Here is a 25,374-nt window from a genome sequence, read left to right on the forward strand (position 1 = left end):
ACTCAATCTTAAACCCCCCCACCCCTCCCATCCGTGAATGTGTTCCCAGGCATCGGCGATGTGGGGTCTTCCAGCCACAAGGTGGCGCAGCTTCCCTCTCTACTCTGGATTCTCCCCGGGTATTCGGCACCGGTAGGTGAGATGACGTAAGCCCCGGGCCAGGGAGGGATCGGTCTGACGCAGCACTTCTGTTCGCCAGAGCCTCTTACTGTAGAAGACACGTCACGCGGCTCTTTTTGGTACAGTGTGCAAGGGAGTATAGCGAAAATGCGAGGCAGCGAGTCAGTGAGGTGATTGACCTTTTTGCCCTAATACATGATGTTCAGCTCAGGTGTCTCTGTCACTTGATTGCGGGGCCCCAGTTCAAAGAAGCCACACTTCAGGCCCTTAGGGGCCACTTCTAACTTTCTCGGCGTTTGTATGGGATTTAAGGAAGGCACAGGGACGATGGAACTTAAGCTGAAGCGCGAGGAGGTCATGGGGTCATAAGAGCTGCCATGCTGGCTTGGACCCAACCAAAGGAGGTTTAATATAAACAGGAGATGAAGTGACGTCAGAACGCAGAAACCAATTAGGTCTGTCTAAGTTTCCCCTTCTCATCGCAGTTGTCATCCCCGTTCACTCAAAACAAAGCAAGCAAACCCATGAGCTGCTGCATTCAACTTATCGTTCTTTATTGTTGGTAGCATTTTAATCTCACTTATATTTTCAAACTTGCCAGCTTGTGCAGTGCAGCATACGGATGTACGCAGAGGATGTATAATAACGGAATAACTTTTCATAGGTAGAAAGTAGTAATTTGTTATAAATCTTAATCGGTGGTCAATTGAAGGAGCTGGTTACAGGGACACCCTAGCACGTGTTATATTCGTGCAGAGAATTTTTTCTCCTGGTAATGGGCCACTAAAACAGACATCATGGTATGAGAATCAAGTGCTCAACATTCAGAGTTTCTCTCTGTTTATGTATTTATGACTTCATATCTCACATTTAACATATATTAGGTTGAAACCAGGGAGCATTTGAAAGCTTTTTTTTTTCCCTGTGCATAGATCAAAAGAGAAGGATGGTTTTGGGGAACTGTTTTGAAGAATGCAGTGGTGTATTATAAAAATGCACTTAATATTGTTTATTACTATTATTTACTAATGGATGATATACAGTAGAAGTTAACCAAGTCAACTTCATGCTTTGTAATATAATTTTTAATATCATTTTCTCAGTTATTACCCAAATACAAATACAATTATATTGTTAATTATACGACTGTGTCCACCTCATGGTAGTTAGGATAACCTGGTCCTGCAGTTACCCAAGGCAGTCAGGTTTGTCAGGATATTGACAATGAATATTCATGAGAGAGTTTTGCATACAGTGGAGGCAGTGCTTGTTATGAAATTCTTTGAGTCCTACTGATCTGTACATTTGTTGTGTTATTTTCGTGGGTGGAAACAGACATGTTAAGTAGTAGTAGTAGTAGTAGTAGGTGGGCTTATAGGGAGGGAGAGGAGGGGAAGAGTTCTTGGGATATGTTCTCAGTAAAAGTTTTTATTGTGCCATGTTGGATGGTTTACAGTTTTTTCTTGTTCTGTATGAAGCTTATCAACCAACATGTTTTGCTTTTAATAAAGATGATTAAAAAATAAGTTTTGGATGTTACTGAATTCTATTATTCTGTATTTCCAGTTTTGGCACAGTATAAGCCATTACAAGAACAACATATAAGAAAACCAATGGACTGCATTAGGGGCTTACAGCCCATTTAGTTATGTTTCAACAAATGAGAGATCTGTTTGACAGAAAATATTTTTATTATTTTGATTTATAAACCACTTGTCCATGAAACATGCTCAAATAATAGAATAATCTATTTGTGTATCTAAAAGGTAAACTTCTACAAAACAGATGAAGATGTGATTCCATGTGCCCCAATGAAAGGAGAGTTTAATTCTACTTCCATTTAATTTCAATATATTCCATCATCTTTATAACACCAGGCTTCCCAAGGCAGATTTCATCATCATCTAAGATGAACCCATCAGGAAACAGGATATCCTCACTGAAATTTGGCCATCTGTATTGTATACAGTGTATTTATTTAGTTTTTAGTGTAGAAAAATGAGCATAAAGTACAGAGTTTAAAATTGCTGTTTTTACCAGCTATAATAATTTTTAAGCTGTTTTAGTGATATTCAATTGTTATTTCATGATATTTATATCTACATATGGGAAGCTTTCAAATAAATGAAAAAGCTGTCCAATAAGTAAAAAAAAACAAACAAACTTGTGTCCTCCACCTTTTAAGGCACTGCCTATCCAATTGAAACAGCTTTACACTTGTTACAGATGGACCAACAATTTAAAAAATGACAATGTGGATGCAGCAGCTCATAGGTTTGCTTGCTTTGTTTTGTGTGAACGGGGATGAGGGCTGCGCTGGAAAGGGGAAACTTAGATTGTCCTAATTGGCTTCCTTGCTTACAGTGGGACTAGATAGGCTCACTTCCACTCCTGTTTATTAAACCTCCTTGGACCCATGTTTCAAGGAGCCCCCCACCTCCTGTCTCTGACCCTGATTGGTCCTGTGGCAGATGATGGGAGTCTCCACCCTGTAGAGCCCCTGGGGTTAGTTGATCCCGGTATCCAATGATGGATTGGTGCTTCTTCTCTCTCAAATAGTATGGCTGATGGAGACCTCGCTGCACCCTGCTCATGTGACTGCTTTGTAGCTTTTCCTCCGGCTTCTGCATCCCAAGCTGTTATCTTTGGCAAGAATTCAGATCGGCCCCGAAATGAGGTGCAGGAAGTGGTGTATTTTCCTGCAGCTGTCCATCTGCCAGGTTCAAAAGTTAAGGTCAGTGCATTGTGGGGCTGCAATGTCACTGCCTCTTAGGGCTCAGTTTTTTTGGGTTTGTGTGTATCAGATTTTCTGCGTTTTGATTTGTTTCTTGTTTGGCTAGATAGTGTGTTTCTATGGATGCCTTTATTCTTTTGCTGTCTGTATCTACTGAGTGTAGCTCTCCATGGTATCTAACTTTCTGTATATTGCTGATGATGTCTTTAGGCTCTGCTGGTTTGTGACTGCAGTGCCAGTTGTGCATTTTGTGAATGAGTGTGCTTAATGTTTTCTTTTACTGCATTCAGTGTACCTACCTGGAACTGAATCAAGCTGAGGTAACCCATGCAGTGATCCTGAGCCGCCCAGCCTGGCTTTGGGGAGCAGAGATGGGAGCGAATGAGCATGGGGTTTGCATTGGGAATGAGGCTGTGTGGACAAAGGAGCCAATAACAGAGGGGGAAGCACTGTTGGGAATGGACTTGGTCAGGTGAGATGTCAGTCATTCTGTCTCTGTTGTTTGAGGAGAATGCTGCCTCTTTTCTGAAGTGTTCTTTCGGTTGTAGATTGGGTTTGGAGAGAGGTTTGTCAGCACGTGATGCCCTGTATACCATCACCCAGCTCCTGGAACAGTATGGACAAGGGGGTAGTTGCATGGAAGATCCTGCCTCTTTCACTTATCACAACACCTTTCTTCTGACAGACCGAAAGGAGGCTTGGGTGCTGGAAACTGCTGGATGCTATTGGGCAGCTCAGAGAATTCAAGGTGAGGCTGTTAGAAATCAGGGTGACTAGTCAGACCAAGATGCACTATTCTCACCCACAGCCAGAAAATAATTCTCAGTAAGGATTGTTGAAGGATCTAGATCCAGGTAGCAGCACCAAAGGGGTCATATGTTGGTGGAATGGTGCAGGGGTCATAACGCATTTACAGTTTCCTTTTTTTAACAGCATCCAGCTGTTGATACTGTGACCTGGTCATAACATGAAGCTTTCCCATTAACTAAGTAGCCTGTTACCAGAATTAGGAGAAGTATGGTATCAAACAAAACTTAGAAATCTCAGTAATCCCAGTAGGAGGTGCTGAAGGAAATGGTGACATGCTGTGAGTAGGAGCGGAATTCACTGCTGCTGTATTCACCTGAATTCACCTCTCCCAGCAGGAGGTGCTGTAAAGAGCAGTGGTGGTGGTGGTTGGATAGTTGAATGCATTCAGTGCACAATAATAGAGAAGTATCTAGAGGTGCAGAATTCTAGTCAAACATTAGTTCCTTTGTTTTGTTAATTACAGGTGGATCCAGAAACATCTCCAATCAGCTGAGTATTACCATCGATATCTCAGCTGAGCATCCTGAGCTACGAAAGCATGCTCAGTGTCAGGGCTGGTGGAGTGGAGAGGGAGACTTTAACTTTTCAGCTGCCTTTTCTCTAATCAAACAGCCAGTCCGTATGGAAGCAGCTAAGGCTCGGTATCGTGCAGGCAGAGAACTTCTAAAGAAAAATGAAGGTGAGCCTAGAAGTTGGCTCACGGTCTGCTCTGTGCATGACATGATCCAGAAGTTTGTCAGCAGATAGCTGGGTCTAACTTGTCTTGGCAGCTGACATGGTTCCTTTCTGTTTTGCTTCATTCTCAGGTCTTATCACCATAGAGACAATGATGGACATCCTGCGTAACAAAGAGAGTGGGATCTGTATGGATTCAGAAGGGTTCTGCACCACAGCCAGCATGGTGTCCCTTCTTCCTCAGGATCCCACTTTACCCTGTGTTCACTTTTTCACAGCCACACCAGACCCCTCCATGTTAGTACTGCTGTCCAGCTCTGACAGCTGACATCTGATAATATTTGTATATATGTATATATAATATGTATGTGTGTGTGTGTGTGTGTGTAAGCTAACGTACTGGGTATGTTTTAGGGTTGTTACCTCATCCTATTGTCAACCAAATATGTGGATCCAGACCTAGTTTTGCCCTGCTGCATGCAGAGATTTCTAGTGTTGATTTTCTCTAGGAATCAGCATGTGAGTAATTTTTTTAATGCTTCAATTTACATCTTGCGTAGTAAATTCATGTTCAAGGCAGAGTGCAACAACATAACCATTAATAATAAAACGACAGACAATAATATTAAAAACAGCCAGCCTGCCTACTTCTGCATCAACCAATACCAGCTTTCTCTCTGATCACTCTCATCCTCCCCAAACAGTGATGTCTTCAGATATCTCTGAAATTTAGAGTAATTGTCTTTCAGACAATTGAATTCCATAAGGCATTGCATCACTTAGGCTTGGCAATAGAGAATGACACAGGGACAAAGTTTGTCCCCTTCCTCACCCTGCTCCTGCAAACTCCAGTGCACTAGTTCCATCATTTTCAATAAAAGGCGTTTGCTCACATTTTGTATGAATGAGATGTTGTACTGTTGCGGGGACAGAGTGGGGATGAGGGTGTAGTTTGGGTTTGCGGTGGTGGGGTAGGGTGGGGTGGGGTAGTGGCCAAGTTTTGGTTTTAGTTACAAATGTAATAAATAGAAATAAAATATAGGAACGTTTTGGTGCTGAAACTGGCCCAAAATTTGTTTTCTGCCTGGTCTTTGATTTCGGCCAAAAGTCTACAGTCATGGTTTTGACCGAAACTCACCGTGTGTCTTTGGTGGAAGCTGAAAAGTTGTGCTTTGTCTTGTTTGTTTCTCTCAGTCCCTCCTTCTCTCTGAACAGGAGTTGCCTCTCCCCTCTGCTCACCTGTAGGTGCTCCCCTGAGGCCTCTCTTACAATCCCTAGTGGTTTAAGGGTGTAGTCTGTACAGGAGTGATCCCCAGTTGCTCCAGCCTATGCAAGCTGTGCTCTCAGAATGGCTGCCATGACCTCTAGTGGCAATCTCGTGAGACTGACACAAGAGGTCATAGCAACCATTTTGAGAGTAGAGCTGACATGGGTAAGAGCGACCGGGGGAGTGGGGGGGGGGATCTATCCTGCCCTAAATATACCAGTAGACCACCAGGGGCTGCAAAGTAGTGGGTGGGAGGGCTATTGTTTGCAGTCACATTTTACACACACACAGAGGAAGTAATGCGATTTTAAACATACACACTGGAAGTAATGCGATTATGATCTTGCATAGTAATTTATATGGTAAATAGTGCTCCAAATAAATGCTTTTGATACAAAAGTTTAGCAGGAATTTAAGTCTATAAATTTGAGTTGATAAGCTCCTTAGGAATTAGCCTCTCTGTTGAGATGCTTTCAGCTGTCACTCCAGACGTGGCGCAAAGCCAGCCATTGTAAAAACATTATGGCTTTTAGTTCAGTTTTCATGATATTCTTATGCACCTTATCTGTATCTATATTCTGAAATTCTTATTCTATTAATGTGAATGTCGTAACATTTTGTAAGCCACATTGAGCCTGCAAATGGGTGAGAAAATGTGGGATACAAGAGCAGCAAATAAATAAACTGAGGTCCATGTATGTGGAGGCTATTTCACTTGGAGGTAAAATATGGTCTTTATTTAAATTATTATGTATATTCTGGCTTGGATACTTTTTGGGGTGATTCTAAAGAATTTCCAGGCTTTGCTGGGTATGATTAAGATGCAGTATTAAAACTTGTGGCATTCAGAAGCTAGATTCTAAGAGAGAGGAACCTGCAGTGATTGTTTTCATGTACTGGTTCTGGTCAGCTTATAGCAGAGGTTCTCAGTCCAGTTCTCGGGACACACCCAGCCAGTCTGGATTTCCAGATATCCACTAATGAATATGGACGAGAGATTTGCATACATGCAAATGTATCTCCTACATATTAATTGTGGGTATCCTCAAAACTGACTGGCTGGGTGTGTCCCAAGGACTGGGTTAAGAACCCCCGGCTTATAGTGTTAGTAGGGAAATGATATTACAATGAAATGAAGTTTTTATATTAAAAAAATAATAATTTGAGAAATGTATTACTCTTAATTGTAATTTTTCAGAACATTTAGTCCTCGCATTCAGTGACATCAATGTGTTTTTTAACTTCTTGATTGTGTATCAGGCTGGTATAATGTTCACAGTGTAGTCTAGTGTCTGGACTCCTTTACCCTATTTTGTTTTTTAATTCCCAACATTTTTATTAATTACAGACTAATATGGAAGTAAACATTTTTACACCAAATACATCACATCAGAGTGTACTAGTGCACTCATGGGGAATCGTAGTATCATAGCAAGGTCAAAAAAAGGAAAAGAGAATTACCAAATCTAACATAGGAAAACTACAGTACCGCAACAGAGACAAATAAATGTATAAATCCACTACGTAAAACCTGTCTTTAACTCAGTAGAAGGAGGGCCTAGACCCTCCTTGGAAACTAAGGGCTCCTTTTACTAAGTGGCGGTATACAGGAAGCCCGGCGGTACTTCCCACCCCTAGCGCACCGCCATTTCCGGCGCTACAAAAATTTATTTTTGTATCACCAGAGTGTACCCAGCGGTCTACCTTAATGGGTGGCAGTAAGGGCTCCCCCGAAATGGTCGTGCGGCCAGTGCTTTACTTGCCACACGGCCATTTCCTCTAGGAAAGCGAGACTTCCCTTTTACCAGCTATGGTAAAAGGGGGGCCTTGGCACACATGAAAAACATGCACCGATGCCAGTGAAGGCCCCCTTTTGCCGCATTTTGGTAAAAGGGGCCCTAAGAAACTTTCCAAATCTAGTGGGTCCAAAAATGTATAAGAATTACCTCCACGTTACCAGGCACTTACAAGGAAGCTTTAGGAAAAAAGACCACCTAAAGCTGTAGATCTATATCATGCTTATTCTTAATCAGTTCTGTAATTAAATACAAAACGGGAAATATCTCAATACTATTTTCTCGTTATTTTTTTCGTTTTTATTTATACATTCTTGAATCCAAAAACAGGTTTCGGTTCAAAGTAGCTTACAATTTGCAGTTTGGTGAAATTACATTAATGATGAAAAGGACATTGTTAGCTTATATGGTTAGCTGTAGAATTTTTTGAAGAGGTAGGTTTTTAGTTCCTTTCTGAACTGAAGGTATTTGGTTATGCTTCTTTTGGCATTGAGTTCCACCATTTGGAGCCCAGGTAACTATATCCTGCTGTGTAGATGGTTTTGTACTTTAGGTTTCTGCAGTTGGTAGGTGGAGAAGTAGGTAATCTCTTGTTTCTGGGCTTGCATTTCTTGTGGATAGTTCAATCATATCTAGCATGTATTCAGGAGTGCAGTTTGGGTAAGCATAAAAAGCTGGTAATCATGATTTTTTTAAACACATTCCTGTCTCGGAGGATATTTAACTACATCTGAGTTGACTTGGGCACCTAAACGTGCCAGACTTGTTGAGATCTTCAATGCAAGCCCCCCCCCCCCCCCCCTCACAGCAGAAGGAAAGCCTTATGTCTATCCATATTACTAGGGAAGAGAAATGTTTTATTTCTTTCTTGCTATAGTAGTCTTTCCTTGTCAGATTCTGCCCCCTTCTTCCCTGGGTTGGTTTAGGACATCACAGTGATATCTAGTGATGCAGACACTGTGAATTCTGAATTCATGCGTCCAGCTGCCATTGGCCTGAAATGGCACTTGCAGCTAATACCAGAGCTCTTCTGGAGGATTCATGGCTATTGCTGCTTAAGAGAGTAAGAGAAGAGTTTGCACAAATCACAGGAACACAGAGTGCACAGGGCACACAGCACTGGGATAGCTGCTCCACTCCCACCCCTCCGGTTGAGGTGTCTGATCATTTCCAACCTAGCTGCAAGCCTCAAGAAAGGACCTCCTCCTCCTCCTTTGAAAGGAGTAAAGATAAACAGAAATCCTTTTCCCACAAGGCCGCTCTGCTGGCATGTTTCATTAAGGTACTTCATTTTGAACTTTCTTTTGTACCCAGAGGGTTCAAGTGCCTTGTAGCAGTTGTCACCAACCTTGCAGGAACAGACATTAGTCTATCCCTGTAGATTACTGACTTAAATCCAGTAATTCATAGTGTGTCCACTAGCCATCCGCATGCTTCAGCCTTTAGGGTTTTAGGGTTCAGCAAAAGAAAAATCCAAGCTTGTTCCCATGCAGACAATACAATTCATAGGAACATGCATTGATTCCAAAAAGGTGAGAGTTCTTTTTGCCAGATAACAAGAGTCAGTGCTGTAGTACAACTCAGCACTCAACTAAACCATGCACACTCAGTAACTGCCTACAGTGTTCTCCCACTCTTTGGTTGCAGGCAGCCATAGTTTAGTTCATGTGGTACTGTTAGCCATGTTGCACATGTGATGACAGAAAAAATCATTTTTGCTAGATATAGAGATGCATCCAAGTACAGCTAGGGAGCCCATATTCTCTTCCTGAGCACACAAGGGATATGGAACCAATAAAAATCTGCAGAACACATCACTGTTCTGGAACTCGGAGCAATTTTCAGTACCCTGAGAATTTTCAAAACCTGGTTACACAACAAAGTTGTACTTGTCAGGACAGCCAGTTTGCAATGTTCTACATCAACAAGCTGGGCAGCTCAGGGTACCTCCTCTTCTGTTGAGATGTGTCGAGAATATGATAACTCGCGTTCTTGATGGCAGCATCAAGACAGTCTATCAGAACAGGAAAACCAAATAGCAGATTTCTTAAGCCAGAAGTTGGATCTTCACAAATGGTTCCTCTACCTTTAAATCACACAGAACCTGTTAAATGTTGGGGAATTTCAGGGGGAATGGCAAGATGGCATGAACTTGGCTGTGTTTGGAAGCGTCTTACTTGCCTGCCGATTTTTCTCTTTCCTGTGATTATGCCTCACAGTAGATGTAAGGGGATGGTTAGAGTGGTTCCCTCGGCTACCAGAACCTCATCCCCGCATCAGCAGACGCTAGACTGCTTCCACGCCAATGCCCCCCCCCCTATAGCTTTCCAGAGGAAGAAGTACCCCGATGCTAACCCAAAGCGAAGGAGCACTTTCAGTTTTGAGGTTCGATGTCAGTGTCAGCAGCAGATGTAAGGCGGAAGTCACGCTTCTGGAGATCCCAGAGGAGTTGCTGTTGGCTCTGCTGGTGATATTGTCAGCGATGGGAAGCAGTCAGCAATGAGTGCTGGTGGTAAGGCTCCTTGGGCGGCTTCTCTGGAAAGTATTTTGGACACCACTGTGGCAATCTCAACACAAGAAGTTTCTACCTTTTGTAAGTAAATTTGATGAATTAGCAGAAAAATTGGATGAACTAGGAGTAAGTTTTCTTCTCAGATCTTATCTCTTAAAGAAGATGTTAAATCTTGGCAGGATACAACTGCAGCCATAATTAAGGACAAATAGTTATCCACAGGAAGACTGAATCTATTGAAAATTATTATAGATGATTAAACCTCCGTTTACTGAATTTCCCGAAGTTTCTTGGAATTACTCCTCTAGATGCTTTAAAAAAATCTCATTGAAGTGTTGAAGTTTTCTACAGAAGCTATACCTCTATTAAATAAGATGTATTACATTCCCTCAAGAATGATAGGAAAACATTAAGAGACTGGGTAAAAGGAACCCAAATTTCAGCTATGTCATGCAAGGTTCCGCGTTAGGAGTCACAGACCTAGAAAGGGATCTGGGAGTTAAAAACTTCTGCTCAGTGTGCTGTGGCGGCTAAGAAAGCGCACAGAATGTTGAGTATTATTAGGAAAGGGATGGAAAACAAATACGAGGACGTTATAATGCCGTTGTATCGCTCCATGGTGCAACCGCACCTAGAATATTGTGTCCAATTCTGGTCGCCGCATCTCAGAAAAGATATAAAGGCATTAGAGAAGGTGCAGAGAAGGGCAACGAAAATTATAATGGAACGACTTCCCTATGAGGAAAGGCTGAGAAGGTTAGGGCTCTTCAGCTTGGAGAAAAGAAGGCTGAAGGGTGATATGATAGAAGTCTACAAGATAATGAGTGGACAGATGTGAAGCGTTTGTTTACACTTTCAAACAACAACAAAACCAGAGGACACAAGATGATGCTAGAATATGGTAGATTTAAAACAAATAGGAGAAAGTTTTTCTTTACTCAGCGTGTAGTTAGAATCTGGAACTCGTTGCCGGAAAATGTAGTGACAGCGGCTGGCCTTATGGAATTTAAAGGGGGTTTGGACAGATTCCTGAGGGAAAAGTCCATTAAACATTATTAAGAATTAAGTTTTTTTTTTTTTTTTTTTTTTTTTTGGGGGGGGGGGGTTGCCGGGTTCTTGAAGCCTGGATTGGCCACTGTTGGAGACAGGATGCTGGGCTTGATGGACCCTTGGTCTTTTCCCAGTTTGGCGGTACTTATGACTGGTGCCCAAATTCAAGGAACTGAGGATATTAATAATAACTGTATTTGAATCATCTTTGAAAGAGCAACGCATTTGGTATTGTTTATTTTTGAGCAAGATTTGAACGCAATTATGAAATTGTACTTTCGGAACTCTCAAGCTTTGTTTTGAGGAAAAAAGATATGGGCTTATCCTGATGTAACAAGGCAAACTCAAGAATGTAGGAAGGTTTTCTTGGCATTGCGACAAGAAGCATTAACTATGGGTGCATCTTTCTTTTTGACATATCCATGCAAATATTTGATATGATACTTGGGTATAAAATATGTATTTTTCAACCAGAACAATTGAGAGCTTTTCTGGATTTAAAGAAGATTGTTACATGATGGGTCCAATATAGGTGAAAGTTGCATGGTTTGAATAGATAGGGTGGGAGAGGGGGGTCACATTAATGCTTTTACCTAAATATTTTCTTATTAATGATCTCCTTGTCTTTCTATTCTGCTCCCCCTCGCTTTTCTATTGGGGTCTAAGAAGGAATTAATGATTTTCTTGTTATGTTTTTGTTATTCAGTTGTAATGGTTGTCTTGTCAAGACTGATAGACCTCATACATCAAAGTCACCCAGTGAAAGTACTTTGGTAGGACTTGATGAGGGTAATTTATTCCTACCCCTTAAAGATTCACCAGCTTTGCTGCAGAATTTTATGTTGTAATGTCCATGGACCTCTTTAATGATGGATGAGTGTATGTGAGAACCGTATTGATGGGGGCGGGGTATGTGTGCTTGTCCAAGGGAGAGCTGTAGAGGTGGATGTATGCAATTGAGGGAATTTTAGAGATTGCTTATATAAATGGGGCTCTATGTCCATGTTTTCTGCAGAGACCTCACAGTTTTCTCCTCTTTCACCCACAGGTCTGTGTATAAACCCTTTATCTTTGTTCCCCATATAACACCTATTCCCATGGCAATGTCTCCTTGCTTTGGTGATCAGGACCCGGTAAAGAAAATTCCCCGTTTTCAAACCAAGGTTGAACGGAGACACCAACTATACAAAACACATCAAACTGCCATCCAGAACAAAAAATTCAGTCAGGTAATGTAGCTGCAGTTAGCATTGGGTAACACAGCCACAGCTGAAGTTGCTCCCCACACACAGGGTTTTGCTGCACTGAGCCCGAAATATGCCCATTTAGAAACTTTGAGCAGGGGAAAGAATTATTTTGTTATGCTGTAATAAGAGCACAGGTGCTTCTTTGCCCTTCTATCTGACTTTTTATATATGTATCATTTTTCATATTTCTCAGAGGACAAGCGAGCCATTAGTATTTTCATATGCAGGCGACTTTATCTGACTGAGCCCGGTGCAGACGCTGCCTACTGTATACAGACAGTAGAAAATTCTAGCAGCATCCCACCATGCATGTCCAATGTGCGAGTGTAGGTTCCTCAATCTGTTTTTAGCTGCACTACTGAAAGCACATATTTAACAGTTATTTTTTTCAGTGCCTTTCCGTGTGTTTTTTTCCTTAAATTTCTCTAATTTTCTTCATAGTTTTTATTTTCGTCCCTTTCCCTTTTATTTTATTAAGTTTTCTGGTTTTTCAAGTTTTCTGTCTTTTTTTGTGCAGCTCTTTAGGCATCATTTAGCCTGAGCATCAATGTTGATTTGAGCCTTGCTCCTTTTTGATGCTCAAGATGAGGAATTCTGTTTGGCTGTGATTCATTTCTCAATGTCTAGGAAGACCCCCCAGTGGCTTCAAAAGGTGTGCCCAGTGTAATCAGGTGATTTCTGCCACAGACATGCACAATTGGTGCATTGGGTGCCTTGGGTCTGACCATCAGCCAGATTCTTAGGGTATGATACATACCTGTAGCAGTTGTTCTCCGAGGACAGCAGGCTGATTGTTCTCACGACTGGGTTGACGTCCGCGGCAGCCCCCACCAACCGGAAGAAGCTTCGCGGGACGGTCGGCACGCAGGCCACGCCCACCGCGCATGCGCGGCCGCCTTCCCGCCCGTGCGCGACCGCTCCCGCCAGTTGAATGACAAGCAATAAAATATGAAACACACAACTCCAAAGGGGAGGAGGGAGGGTAGGTGAGAACAATCAGCCTGCTGTCCTCGGAGAACAACTGCTACAGGTATGTATCATACCCTTTCTCCGAGGACAAGCAGGCTGCTTGTTCTCACGACTGGGGTATCCCTAGCTCTCAGGCTCACTCAAAACAATAACCCAGGTCAATTGAACCTCGCAACGGCGAGGGTACAACAGAAATTGACCTACGAAGAACAACTAACTGAGAGTGCAGCCTGACCAGAATAAATTCGGGTCCTGGAGGGTGGAGTTGGATTTACACCCCAAACAGATTCTGCAACACCGACTGCCCGAACCGACTGTCGCGTCGGGTATCCTGCTGGAGGCAGTAATGTGATGTGAATGTGTGGACAGATGACCACGTCGCAGCCTTGCAAATCTCTTCAATAGTGGCTGACTTCAAGTGAGCCACCGACGCTGCCATGGCTCTGACACTATGAGCCGTGACATGACCCTCAAGAGCCAGCCCAGCCTGGGCGTAAGTGAAGGAAATGCAATCTGCTAGCCAATTGGAGATGGTGCGTTTCCCGACAGCGACCCCTAGCCTGTTAGGGTCGAAAGAAATAAACAATTGGGCGGACTGTCTGTTGGGCTGTGTCCGCTCCAAGTAGAAGGCCAATGCTCTCTTGCAGTCCAATGTGTGCAACTGACGTTCAGCAGGGCGGGTATGCGGCCTGGGGAAGAATGTTGGCAAGACAATTGACTGGTTAAGATGGAACTCCGACACCACCTTCGGCAGGAACTTTGGGTGAGTGCGGAGCACTACTCTGTTGTGATGAAATTTAGTATATGGAGCATGAGCTACTAGGGCTTGAAGCTCACTGACCCTACGAGCTGAAGTAACTGCCACCAAGAAAATGACCTTCCAGGTCAAGTACTTCAGATGGCAGGTATTCAGTGGCTCAAAAGGAGGTTTCATCAGCTGGGTGAGGACGACGTTGAGATCCCATGACACAGTAGGAGGCTTGATAGGGGGCTTTGACAAAAGCAAGCCTCTCATGAATCGAACGACTAAAGGCTCTCCAGAGATGGCTTTACCTTCCACACGATAATGGTAAGCACTAATCGCACTAAGGTGATTCCTTACTGAGTTGGTCTTGAGGCCAGACTCTGATAAGTGCAGAAGGTATTCAAGCAGGTTCTGTGCAGGGCAAGAACGAGGTTCTAGGGCCTTGCTCTCACACCAAACGACAAACCTCCTCCACTTGAAAAAGTAACTCTTTTTAGTGGAATCCTTCCTAGAGGCAAGCAAGACCCGGGAGACACCCTCAGACAGACCCAACGCAGCGAAGTCTACGCCCTCAACATCCAGGCCGTGAGAGCCAGGGATTGAAGGTTGGGGTGCAGCAACGCTCCGTCGTTCTGCGAAATGAGAGTCGGAAAGCACTCCAATCTCCACGGTTCTTCGGAGGACAACTCCAGAAGAAGAGGGAACCAGATCTGACGGGGCCAAAAGGGCGCTATCAGAATCATGGTGCCGCGGTCTTGCTTGAGCTTCAGTAAGGTCTTCCCCACCAAAGGTATGGGAGGATAAGCATACAGGAGGCCGGTCCCCCAATGAAGGAGAAAGGCATCTGACGCTAGCCTGCCGTGTGTCTGAAGTCTGGAACAGAACAGAGGCAGCTTGTGGTTGGTCTGAGAGGCGAAAAGGTCCACCGAGGGGGTGCCCCACTCTCGGAAGATCTTGCGTACCACTCTGGAATGGAGCAACCACTCGTGCGGTTGCATGACTCTGCTCAGTCTGTCGGCCAGACTGTTGTTTACGCCTGCCAGGTACGTGGCTTGGAGAAGCATGCCGAACCGACACGCCCAACGCCACATACCGACGGCTTCCTGACACAGGGGGCGAGATCCGGTGCCCCCCTGCTTGTTGACGTAATACATTGCAACCTGATTGTCTGTCCGAATTTGGATAATTTGGCAGGACAGCCGATCTCTGAAAGCCTTCAGTGCGTTCCAGATCGCTCGGAGCTCCAGGAGGTTGATCTGCAGATCCTTTTCCTGGAGGGACCACAGACCCTGGGTGTGAAGCCCATCGACATGGGCTCCCCACCCCAGGCGAGATGCATCCGTCGTCAGCACTTTCGTGGGCTGCGGAATTTGGAATGGACGTCCCAGGGTCAAATTGGTCCGTATGGTCCACCAGAGCAGTGAAGTGCGGCAACTGGTGGAGAGGCGGATGACATCCTCTAGATTCCCGGTGGCTTGGAACCACTGGGAAGCTAGGGTCCATTGAGCAGATCTCATGTGAAGACGAGCCATGGGAGTCACATGAACTGTGGAGGCCATATGACCCAGAAGTCTCAACATCTGCCGAGCTGTGATCTGCTGAGACGCTCTGGTCTGCGAAGCCAGGGCCAAGAGATTGGTGGCCCTCGCTTCGGGAAGGTAGGCCTGAGCCGTCTGGGAATTCAGCAGCGCTCCTATGAATTCCAGAGACTGAGTTGGCTGGAGATGGGACTTTGGGTAATTTATCACAAACCCCAGCAGCTCCAGAAGTTGAATAGTGCACTGCATGGACCGGAGGGCTCCCGCCTCCGAGGTGTTCTTGACCAGCCAATCGTCGAGATATGGGAACACGTGCACTCCCAGCTTGCGTAGGTAGGCCGCTACCACCACGAGGCACTTGGTAAACACTCGTGGGGCAGAGGCGAGCCCAAATGGCAGCACACAATACTGAAAGTGGCGTGCGCCCAGGCGGAATCTGAGATACTGTCTGTGAGCTGGCAGTATCGGTATGTGAGTATATGCGTCCTTTAAATCCAGGGAACATAGCCAATCGTTTTTCTGAATCATTGGCAGAAGGGTGCCCAAGGAAAGCATCCTGAACTTTTCTTTGACCAGGAATTTGTTCAGGCCTCTCAGGTCTAGGATGGGACGCATCCCCCCAGTTTTCTTTTCCACAAGGAAGTACCTGGAATAGAATCCCTGCCCTTCCTGCCCGGGTGGTACGGGCTCGACCGCATTGGCGCTGAGAAGGGCGGAGAGTTCCTCTGCAAGTACCCGCTTGTGATGGGAGCTGAAAGACTGAGCTCCCGGAGGACAATTTGGAGGCAGGGAGGCCAAATTCAGGGCGTATCCGTACCGCACTATTTGGAGAACCCACTGGTCGGAGGTTATGAGAGGCCACCTTTGGTGAAAGAATTTTAACCTCCCTCCGACCGGCAGGTCGTCCGGTACGGACACTTGTAGGGCGGCTATGTTCCCATGGATCCAGTCAAAAGCCCGTCCCCGGCTTTTGCTGTGGAGGCGCAGGGGGCTGCTTAGGCGCACGCTGTTGACGGGAACGAGCGCGCTGGGGCTGTCCCTGTGCCTGACGAGGCCTTCGGGCCGGCTGGTTGTACCTACGCTTCGCAAAAGAATAGGGTGCAGCCTGCCGAGCCCGGGAAAAACGCCCGCCCGCGGGGGCGGGTGCTGAAGGCGCCCGGTGGGAGAGCTTGTCGAGAGCGGTTTCCCGCTGATGCAGTTGGTCAACCATCTGCTCGACCTTCTCGCCAAAAATATTATCCCCCCGGCAAGGGACGTCAGCCAGTCTCTGCTGGGTGCGGTTGTCCAGGTCAGAGGCACGCAGCCATGAGAGCCTGCGCATCACTATACCTTGGGCCGCAGCACGAGATGCCACGTCACAGGTGTCAAAAATCCCCCTGGACAGGAACTTTCTGCACGCCTTCAGCTGCCTGACCACCTCCTGATAAGCTCCCGCCGGAGCAGTCCAGGCCTTATCGACCAGGTCCGCCAGCTGTTGCACATTGGTCCGCATGTGGATGCTCATATAGAGCAGGTAAGATTGGATGCGGGTCACGAGCATGGAGGATTGGTAGGCCTTCCTCCCAAATGAGTCCAGAGTGCGAGACTCCCGCCCCGGGGGCGCCGAGGCGGTATCCCTCGAACTCCGTGCCCTCTTGAGAGCAGAATCCACGACCGCTGAGTCATGGGGCAACTGGGGCCGCATGAGCTCTGGGTCAGAGTGGATCCTGTACTGGGACTCTGCTTTCTTGGGAATGGTGGGGTTAGTTAGTGGTCGCACCCAGTTCCGAAGCAGCGTCTCCTTCAGGACATTGTGCAGTGGTACCGTGGAGGACTCTCTAGGTGGTGATGGATAGTCGAGGACCTCGAGCATCTCGGCCCTCGGCTCTTCCACAGAGACCACGGGAAAGGGAATGCTTATAGACATATCCCGCACAAAGGAGGCAAAGGAGAGACTCTCAGGAGGTGAGAGCTTCCTCTCCGGTGACGGCGTGGGGTCCGAGGGAAGGCCCGTAGACTCCTCTGAGGAGAAATATCTCGGGTCCTCCTCTTCCCCCCACGAGTCCTCATCCTCGGTATCGGACATTAGCTCATGTAGCTGAATCCGGTACCGGGCCCGGCTCGACGTCGAGGCACCAAGGTCTCGGTGTCGTCGAGCGGTGGACTCCCGCGCCGGCGGGGACGGAGCTCCCTCCATCGACGTCGACGGGGACTCCACCTGCGTGGCGGTCGAGACCGGCACCGCAAGCGGCGGCGGTGTCGACAGCCCCGGCGCCGGGCTAGAGCTCGCCGGCGCCACAGTCATCGGCGCCGGGGGCGCAAGCACCCCCGACGCCGGCACAGCCTGGCGCATCAGCCCTTCCAGGATCCCCGGAAGGATGGCTCTGAGGCACTCGTCCAGGCCCGCTGCCGGGAAAGGCGGTGGGGCCGGTAAGGGTGTCGGTGCCAGAAGCTGCTGGGGGCCAGGAGACGGCACCGAGGTGCCGGAACCCCGACGCGTCGGTACCTCCACCACCGACGGAGATCTCTCCTCTCTGCGATGACGCTTCGGCGTCGACTCCTCTTCAGGGTGCACCGAGGGCTCCCGGTGACGGCGCTTCTTATCTTTTTTCCGGTGCACGTCACCGGCGCCGGAGGGCATGGAGGAGGAGGAGGTCGATCCCCCTCGGTCTCGAGGTACCGGGTCCGACAGGGTTCGGTCCCGTGGCTCACGAGTTGAGGGAGTGACCGGGGCCGACTGCCCACGCGGCCTCTCAACCCCACTCTCACCGGCGGACCGGCGGGCCGACGGGACCTGTTCTCCTGGGGTCGCTGCCATCGGTTGCCGATGTCTCGGGCATCGATACCGGTACCGAAGAACCGGCCTTCGATACCGATGCCGTCGAGGTCGACGTCGAGGGGCCGGCGCAAGTTCCAAAAAGACGGTCCCGCAGAACTTGCCTCGCAACCTGAGTCCGTTTCCGGAGACCGAGACACAAAGCGCACGACTTGAGATTGTGCTCCGGCCCGAGGCACTGGAGGCACCAAGCGTGGGTGTCGGTCTGCGAGATCGGCCGGCCGCAGCGACCACACTTTTTAAATCCACTCGGGACCTTCGAGGACATCGACGGAAAAATCGCGTCGGCGAAGTCAAAGTCGGCAATGGTGGCTAAAATCACACCACGAAAAAATCAACCGACCGAGCGGCCACTAGGCCGCAACGTGGCGTCCCCCGCTAGAAAGCGAGGGAAAAAGGGGAGCGCGTGCTCCACACGCGCAAAAAATTTCTTTTTTTTTTTTTTTTTTCTAAACAATACAAACAAAATCAGAGGAAACCGAACGGGAATCCACGACGATCCGCGTAAACGCGGTCGAAAATCCGGCGGCTGAACCGAGAGAGAGGCAAACGCACCACTCTCTCAGTCGCGGAAAAAAAGTAACTGGCGGGAGCGGTCGCGCACGGGCGGGAAGGCGGCCGCGCATGCGCGGTGGGCGTGGCCTGCGTGCCGACCGTCCTGCGAAGCTTCTTCCGGTTGGTGGGGGCTGCCGCGGACGTCAACCCAGTCGTGAGAACAAGCAGCCTGCTTGTCCTCGGAGAACTCTGTGTTTACAAAACAACGTATGACCACTTACATTTCCGGAAATCACTAAAAACCAATATGTTCAAAAAGGCCTACCCTACCAACCCAACCTAATTGCCCGGACTCTGCAACACAATGAACCTAAAGGCTGGACTCTGCAACACAATGAGCCCAAAGCACGAAATGGACATAACTCTTCCGCTCAATGACGACTTAACTGTGTTTGTTCCACTCCAATCTATAATACCCAACATTACTTTGTATTCTGTTTTTCTCACCGGATCTGTCTTTCTTACCGGACACTACTTTGTATTTGTTTTCTTAACGGAATCGGCAATCGTCTTTCCGGTAACATGTAAGCCACATTGAGCCTGCAAATAGGTGGGAAAATGTGGGATACAAATGTAACAAATAAATAAATAAATGCAGCTAAGGACACAGAGGGCTCATCAGGTCCAGCAGGAGAAACTTGATGGCTCCTTGGAAGGCCAGCACATTGGTACTGGAACCATTGACCTCGGTGGCTGCCCAAGCTTCATCTACCACTGGAAGTGCACTGGCATCGAGGAAATATTCACCTCTCTCGACATCAGGTGCTGATAGTATGCCCTGGGACTGGTCAGCATCGGACCCAACACCGCGGACGTGTATGGGTTCGATGTCCTCGTCAGCACCGAGGGACTGTGATGCTGACGTCGAGGAAAGCCAAAGAAGCACAGGCATTGGACCCCTTCAAAACATGGTGCGAGGATTGCTAGGGCATTGGCACTGCCAGTACCCGAGAAGTGTTGGCACCTAGAGGATAGCTGCCCCTCTTTTGTGGAGCCTTGCTGATGCCTACCCTCGATGAGTGAGTGGTACCGGCTAGAGAATGACACAGGGACGTCCCGACTAGCTTTGTCCCCGCCCCGTCCCCGCAAGCTCTGTCCCCCATTTGCAGAAGCCTCAAACTGGACAATGTTGCCACATTTAGACTGACTCTGGACAGAATTTCTGCATGAAGGAAGCCCTTCCCTCATTATTTAATACCTTCACTACATTCCATCTTCTTCTTTTGATATAAGCACAGGAAAAAAGATGTTAAAAGCTCCCAGGTCTCAACCTAATTAAATGATTTTTTTAAAAATTGTACTAATAAATAGTAAGTTTGATTGTTAAGTACCTGATACTCATGTCAGTTTTGGTGGCCCTTTGCTAGGTGAAAACATTTCTGCACGAATACAGGGAGTCCCTATAACCAGCCCCTCCAAATGACACAATGATTTACAATTTAGAACTAATTACTATAATGGATGAAAGCCAATGCTTCCTCTTTTTACATTTGTATGCTGCACAAGCCGGCAGGCTTGAAATTTCAAGTGAGATCAAATAAAAATGCTACCAACAATAAAGAACAACAATGTGGACAGAGCAGCTCATAGGTTTGCTTGCTTTGTTTGGGTGAACGGGGATGATAGCTGTGCGGAGAGGGAAGGGAGACTACTAAACTCATGGGCTTCAGCCGTCATGCCATCTCCAGTTCTCAATCTAACCTCCTCTGTCAGCTGTTTCCTACTCGCTCCTTTCCGGCTCCCTGCACTTCTGTCCTTCAATTTTTGAACCAGCGTTGGTAAGGTAAGTAAGCACACTGCCTTTCCTGCAGCCAGCTGGCAGCAGTTCACCAAGTAAGATAGTAATTCTGGGTTTAAAGAAAATTTTTTCAGTTCCCAATCAGTATACTGGAAATTCTTACAGAAACCAAAGAAAAAAATAAATCACAACCTAAACTAAATGTCTTATGAAACAAACTTATTGTGCAAAAAATATATACATGTGAATAAAAATTCAAATTGTGCTCAGTTTTTTTTTTTGTTTTACTGCGACTCGAAGACTCGAGATTTGTGAAAACACCATTGCCACCATCATAGCACTCCCTACCTCCACTCCACTATATGGTAGTATACCAGCTAGAACAGTCTATATATATAGCTTTACAAAACTTATGACCTGGTATCTACTTAACTTGTGTTGATTATAGCTGGTGCGTCGTTATCCAGTTGTCAGTGGGATACTGCTATGCAGGAACTGTGCGAGCCTCAAGTCGGAGTGAAACTTTTATACTTCAAATTTGTGATTTCATAAATACGATATCCATTATTCAATGTTTGTGGTTCCCGACATGGACCATGTTTCACCAATGTATTGGTGTCTTCAGGGGAACTAATGGATCAGCAACTGTAGGGAGGAACCTCTCCCATCTGAGGCTTTAACTCTTAAAATTTTCTTATTATTTATGGTTTTCCTGTTTTATCTTAGGTTTTGATTGCATATTTACATAGTCATTTTTTATTAATGTGTAATGTACATGTATATATGTGTGTTTTGTAGACTCCTGATGCAGGCCTAACAGCTGAAACACAACGTTTGTGTCGAGTCTTTTTTCATCAATAAACAACTGTTTCAAGAATCCAACCCTCCAGTCTTTGGTTTTCCATGGTCAAACATCCCACTTTCTCCTATATCTGTATTCTCTCGTGGGGCGTTCGAGTTCTCTGCTTTTTGCGGATTATCTGGGCAATGGTGTTTTCACATATCTCGAGTCTTCGAGTCGCAGTAAAACACCAAAAAAACCGAGCACAATTTGAATTTTTATTCACATATATATTTTTTTTGCACAATGTTTGTTTTATAAGACAAACATTAAGTTTAGGTTGTGATTTATTTTTTTCTTTGGTTTCTATAAGAATTTCCAGCAATTCACCAAGGCCAACTCCGTGACCTTCCTCCTGTCAAGTCCCGCCATCTCTACTGTTTTACGCTAAATATTACTAGCACATCATATTTAGGCACAGAACAGGCATGGATGTGTGCTTTTACTTTCTGTTTTGCTCTGACATGCATGCATGTCTGTTCCTTCCTGTTTAGTGTCTAGAATCCAACTCCACCTGCTTAGTCCTAGTTTTGTTCCGTTCAGGCTGCACCTCCACAACTAGATTGTATATAGTTTAAGTTTAATTGACTTCAAGGCCTCAACTTTTTAAGTCCCTATTGTCCTCGCATTTTTGTTTTCGGTGAGCCTGGTAGCTAGGGGTTCCCAGGTATGAGAATACTAATGGCCTGTTTGCCCTTGGAGAAAACAAAATAACTCACCTATAGCAGGTGTTCTCTGAGGACAGTAGGCCATGTATTCTTACTTACCCTCCCCTAGAAGTTGTATTCTTTCAAGTATATTATTCTACTGAGGAACCTGCACTCGTGCATCGGGTGAGAAGACACCTCCACATGCATAGTGGGAAACTGCTAGAATTTTATATTGTCTGTATACACTATGCAGCATCCACACCGGGCTCTGTTGGATGATGTCCCTCAGATGTGAGAATACTTGGCCTTCTATCCTCGGAGAACACATGCTACAGGTGAGTAACTTCACTATATGTTTTCCCAAAATCGATCTGAGGTCCCCTTGGGTACTAAGTAGCTGGTGAGTCTCTTTACTTAGATTTCTTCCTTCTTTACCTAGGAAGAGACTGAGAAGCTTCAGCAGATGATGCAAAATGTAGAGCGGCAGAGCCTACTGGCCATGAAGGATTTACTTGATAGAAGAATTACCATACACCCAGAAGAACTGTCTGATCTTTTCTTTGATTGTGTAGAGGCAGAGATGAAACTGTATAAATGAAAGCATCAGCTTGATTTTGGCAAGAGCATATAAAAGAATCTCACTAAGAACAGAAAAAACGGAACTAATCTGCATGTATGAAAGGGTATGTGATACAGTGGCAAATACAAGGATGAGATAGTGTGTGTGTGTGTGTGTAAGAGGGAAATGTTGAGACGTACATGTGTGTGAGGAGACATTGGGATGGTATATGTGTGTGCATGTGAAAGACAGTTCTATGTGTGACATAAAGTGAGATGATCTTTCAGAGAGAAAGAGTTATATAGATGTGTGAGTGAGAGAGGGTGAGCTGGAAGATGGGTGTGTGAGATACACATGGTGAGCTGGTGGAGGTGTGTGAAAGAAAAACATGTATATGAGATTAGAGAAGGATGTATGTTTGTGAGAGACAGCCAGCATAAGCTGGAGAGTGTGCATGACCAAGATAGGGTTAGATAAGCTATATGGAACAGAAAGACTGGATTAAAAACTCTGTAATCTTGGAGAAAAGAGAAGAAATAACAACCAAATGTTGTATCCTGACACCAGGTCAGAGATTTCATTTTACCAGAGACGGTACAGAATGTTGTCAGAATCTGGGAATTCTTTGCTGTTGTCGTTTGTGCAATTTATTGTACAACTTGCATTCTTTCAATAAAATTCTATTAATCGTTTGGTGAGTATGAGACACACATTGAGACAGGTGTGTCTCCCCACGGGGTTAGTGTTAGCGGGTGCAACCAGACTAATTACACCTTGGGGGATCATACCTGCCTGAAGCTAAAGAAGGTACAGTCTGCAGGTGGGCTTTGGGGTTCTCTGCCAAATTTTTGTACTGAGCCCTGGCTGGTCTAAGAAAAAGACATGAGATGGTGTCTGTGCAAGAAAGAAGGTGATACGGGTTAGGGTGTGTAAGTGTGAGACAAAAGCTGGTACAGGGTGTTTTAAGCAGTTTAGCTTTGCTGGCTTGCCATGTCAGTGGTACACCAGGCCAACCCTGAAGTGATTGGAAATCTACAATTTCTGTGGAGCCTTGCTGATAGATTCCTGACATGTATCAGTACTAGTCTTGGTCTAACCCCTTAATATATGGGATGGGCATGTGGTGCTGTGAAGTGCCGTTCTCCATCACCAGTTTCCAGATCTGCACCCTGCCTTTGGAACAACCTTTTTGAGCTGGTCATATTTAAATCCAAATTGCAAAAGATCTTTTGGACACTCTCACTATTCTTCAATATGTATACTATATCCACCACAAAATAATAGATTATTACAGACTTACTAAATTAAACATTACAAGTAATGCTGTCCTAAATTAAAAACACATATACTTTCAATGTTCTCTGAAGAAGATGTAAATCCTCTCACTATACATATACTTCCTCAACTCTTACGTATACAACACAAATACTTATGTATAAATGTCCATCAATATTTCAAGAAGAAGATTTTAAACACTTCTAAACAAACTGCATCGCGGAGAAAAATCACAATCCTCCTATGTTGCTAAGTCCATTAATCATCACGGGCAACATCATATTCACCACGGATCCTTAATAATGCAAATCCACAAGGCAACTGCAGTCCATAATGCAGCTATTACTATGAACTTCCTCTTGAAATATTGATGGACATTTATACATAAGTATTTGTGTTGTCTACGTAAGAGTTGAGGAAGTATATTAGTGGAGGAGTGGCCTAGTGGTTAGGGTGGTGGACTTTGGTCCTGAGGAACTGAGTTCAATTCCCGGCACAGGCAGCTCCTTGTGACTCTGGGCAAGTCACTTAACCCTCAATTGCCTGCTGCATTGAGCCTGCCATGAGTGGGAAAGCGCGGGGTACAAATGTAACAAAAAATAAAAAAAATATGTATAGTGAGAGGATTTACAACCTCTTCAGAGAACACAATGTATATGTGTTTTTAATTTAGGATAGCATTACTTGTAATGTTTAATTTAGTAAGTTTGTAATAAAAAAAAGTTTGTAATAATCTATTCTTTTGTGGTGGAGATAGCATACATATTTAAATCCACCCTGAAAACCTACATTTTTGAGGGAGCTTTAACTGTTAAATCCTGCCAGTACCTGATCAGAGCCTTTAATTCATAAATGTTCTGAAACCTTGTGTTTGGGTATCATCACTAGAATGTAAGCTTCACAGAGCAGGGACTGTCTCTTACATATCTTGTACAGTGTTGTGCACATCTGGTAGCATTGTAGGAATGCTACCTATTAGTAGAAAAGAAGTCTGAGCAGAGGTCAGCCTCACCAGGAATATACACTTCAGAAACTTTTTCTAAGAGCAGTTTAGCATGAATTAAGAAGAACGTCTCTGCCAGTTCCACTTTAGTTGAGTAAAGGTGAAAAAACTTACAGGCAAGCAAAAGAGTGGAAGAAATAGTGCCAAGAACTGCCAGACATCCAATATCTTAAAAAAAAACAAGTTTATTTGTCAATAAAAGTTATATACACCATGCAGACCCAACACGGATCGTGTTTCGGCAGTATGCCTTCCTCAGGGGTCACAACATGAATATAAAAAGTACGCTGTGCTGCTTTCTGTGTTATTTGCTGATATGTGGTTATTCTCCATACTGGTTTTTCATTCATGTTCTATTTCCTCCACTCTTCTGCTTGCCTGTTTGATTGTTGTGGAAGCACTCACCTGCCATTTTTGGTCTCAAAGAAACTTACAACCAGAACAAGGTCAGAAAATCTTAGTCCAAACCCAACCC

At 45.4% G+C, this 25,374-nt stretch overlaps 1 protein-coding gene across 3 annotated transcripts; it reads left to right on the top strand.

Moving 5' to 3' along the window:
- Nucleotides 1–129: 129 nt before the first annotated feature.
- SCRN2 (secernin 2) lies at nt 130–24,337 on the top strand. Of its 3 annotated transcripts, XR_003944024.1 has the most exons (9): nt 130–290; nt 2,680–2,854; nt 3,145–3,326; nt 3,403–3,602; nt 4,128–4,343; nt 4,471–4,636; nt 12,013–12,193; nt 22,502–22,827; nt 22,993–23,004. XR_003944024.1 is itself a non-coding variant. In XM_030221551.1 (8 exons), the coding sequence occupies exons 1-8, from the start codon at nt 268–270 to the stop codon at nt 22,658–22,660; spliced, it is 1,302 nt and encodes a 433-aa protein (XP_030077411.1). In that variant the 5' UTR covers nt 130–267; the 3' UTR covers nt 22,661–24,337. The 3 variants fall into 3 exon arrangements, 2 of the variants coding, with proteins under 2 accessions (XP_030077411.1, XP_030077412.1); XM_030221551.1 differs by having other exon boundaries at nt 22,502–24,337; XM_030221552.1 differs by having other exon boundaries at nt 136–239; nt 22,502–24,337.
- The last annotated feature ends 1,037 nt before the right edge of the window (nt 24,338–25,374 follow it).

The sequence above is a fragment of the Microcaecilia unicolor genome, chromosome 12, assembly GCF_901765095.1.
Source record: "Microcaecilia unicolor chromosome 12, aMicUni1.1, whole genome shotgun sequence".
Classification (NCBI taxonomy): Eukaryota; Metazoa; Chordata; class Amphibia; order Gymnophiona; family Siphonopidae; genus Microcaecilia; species Microcaecilia unicolor.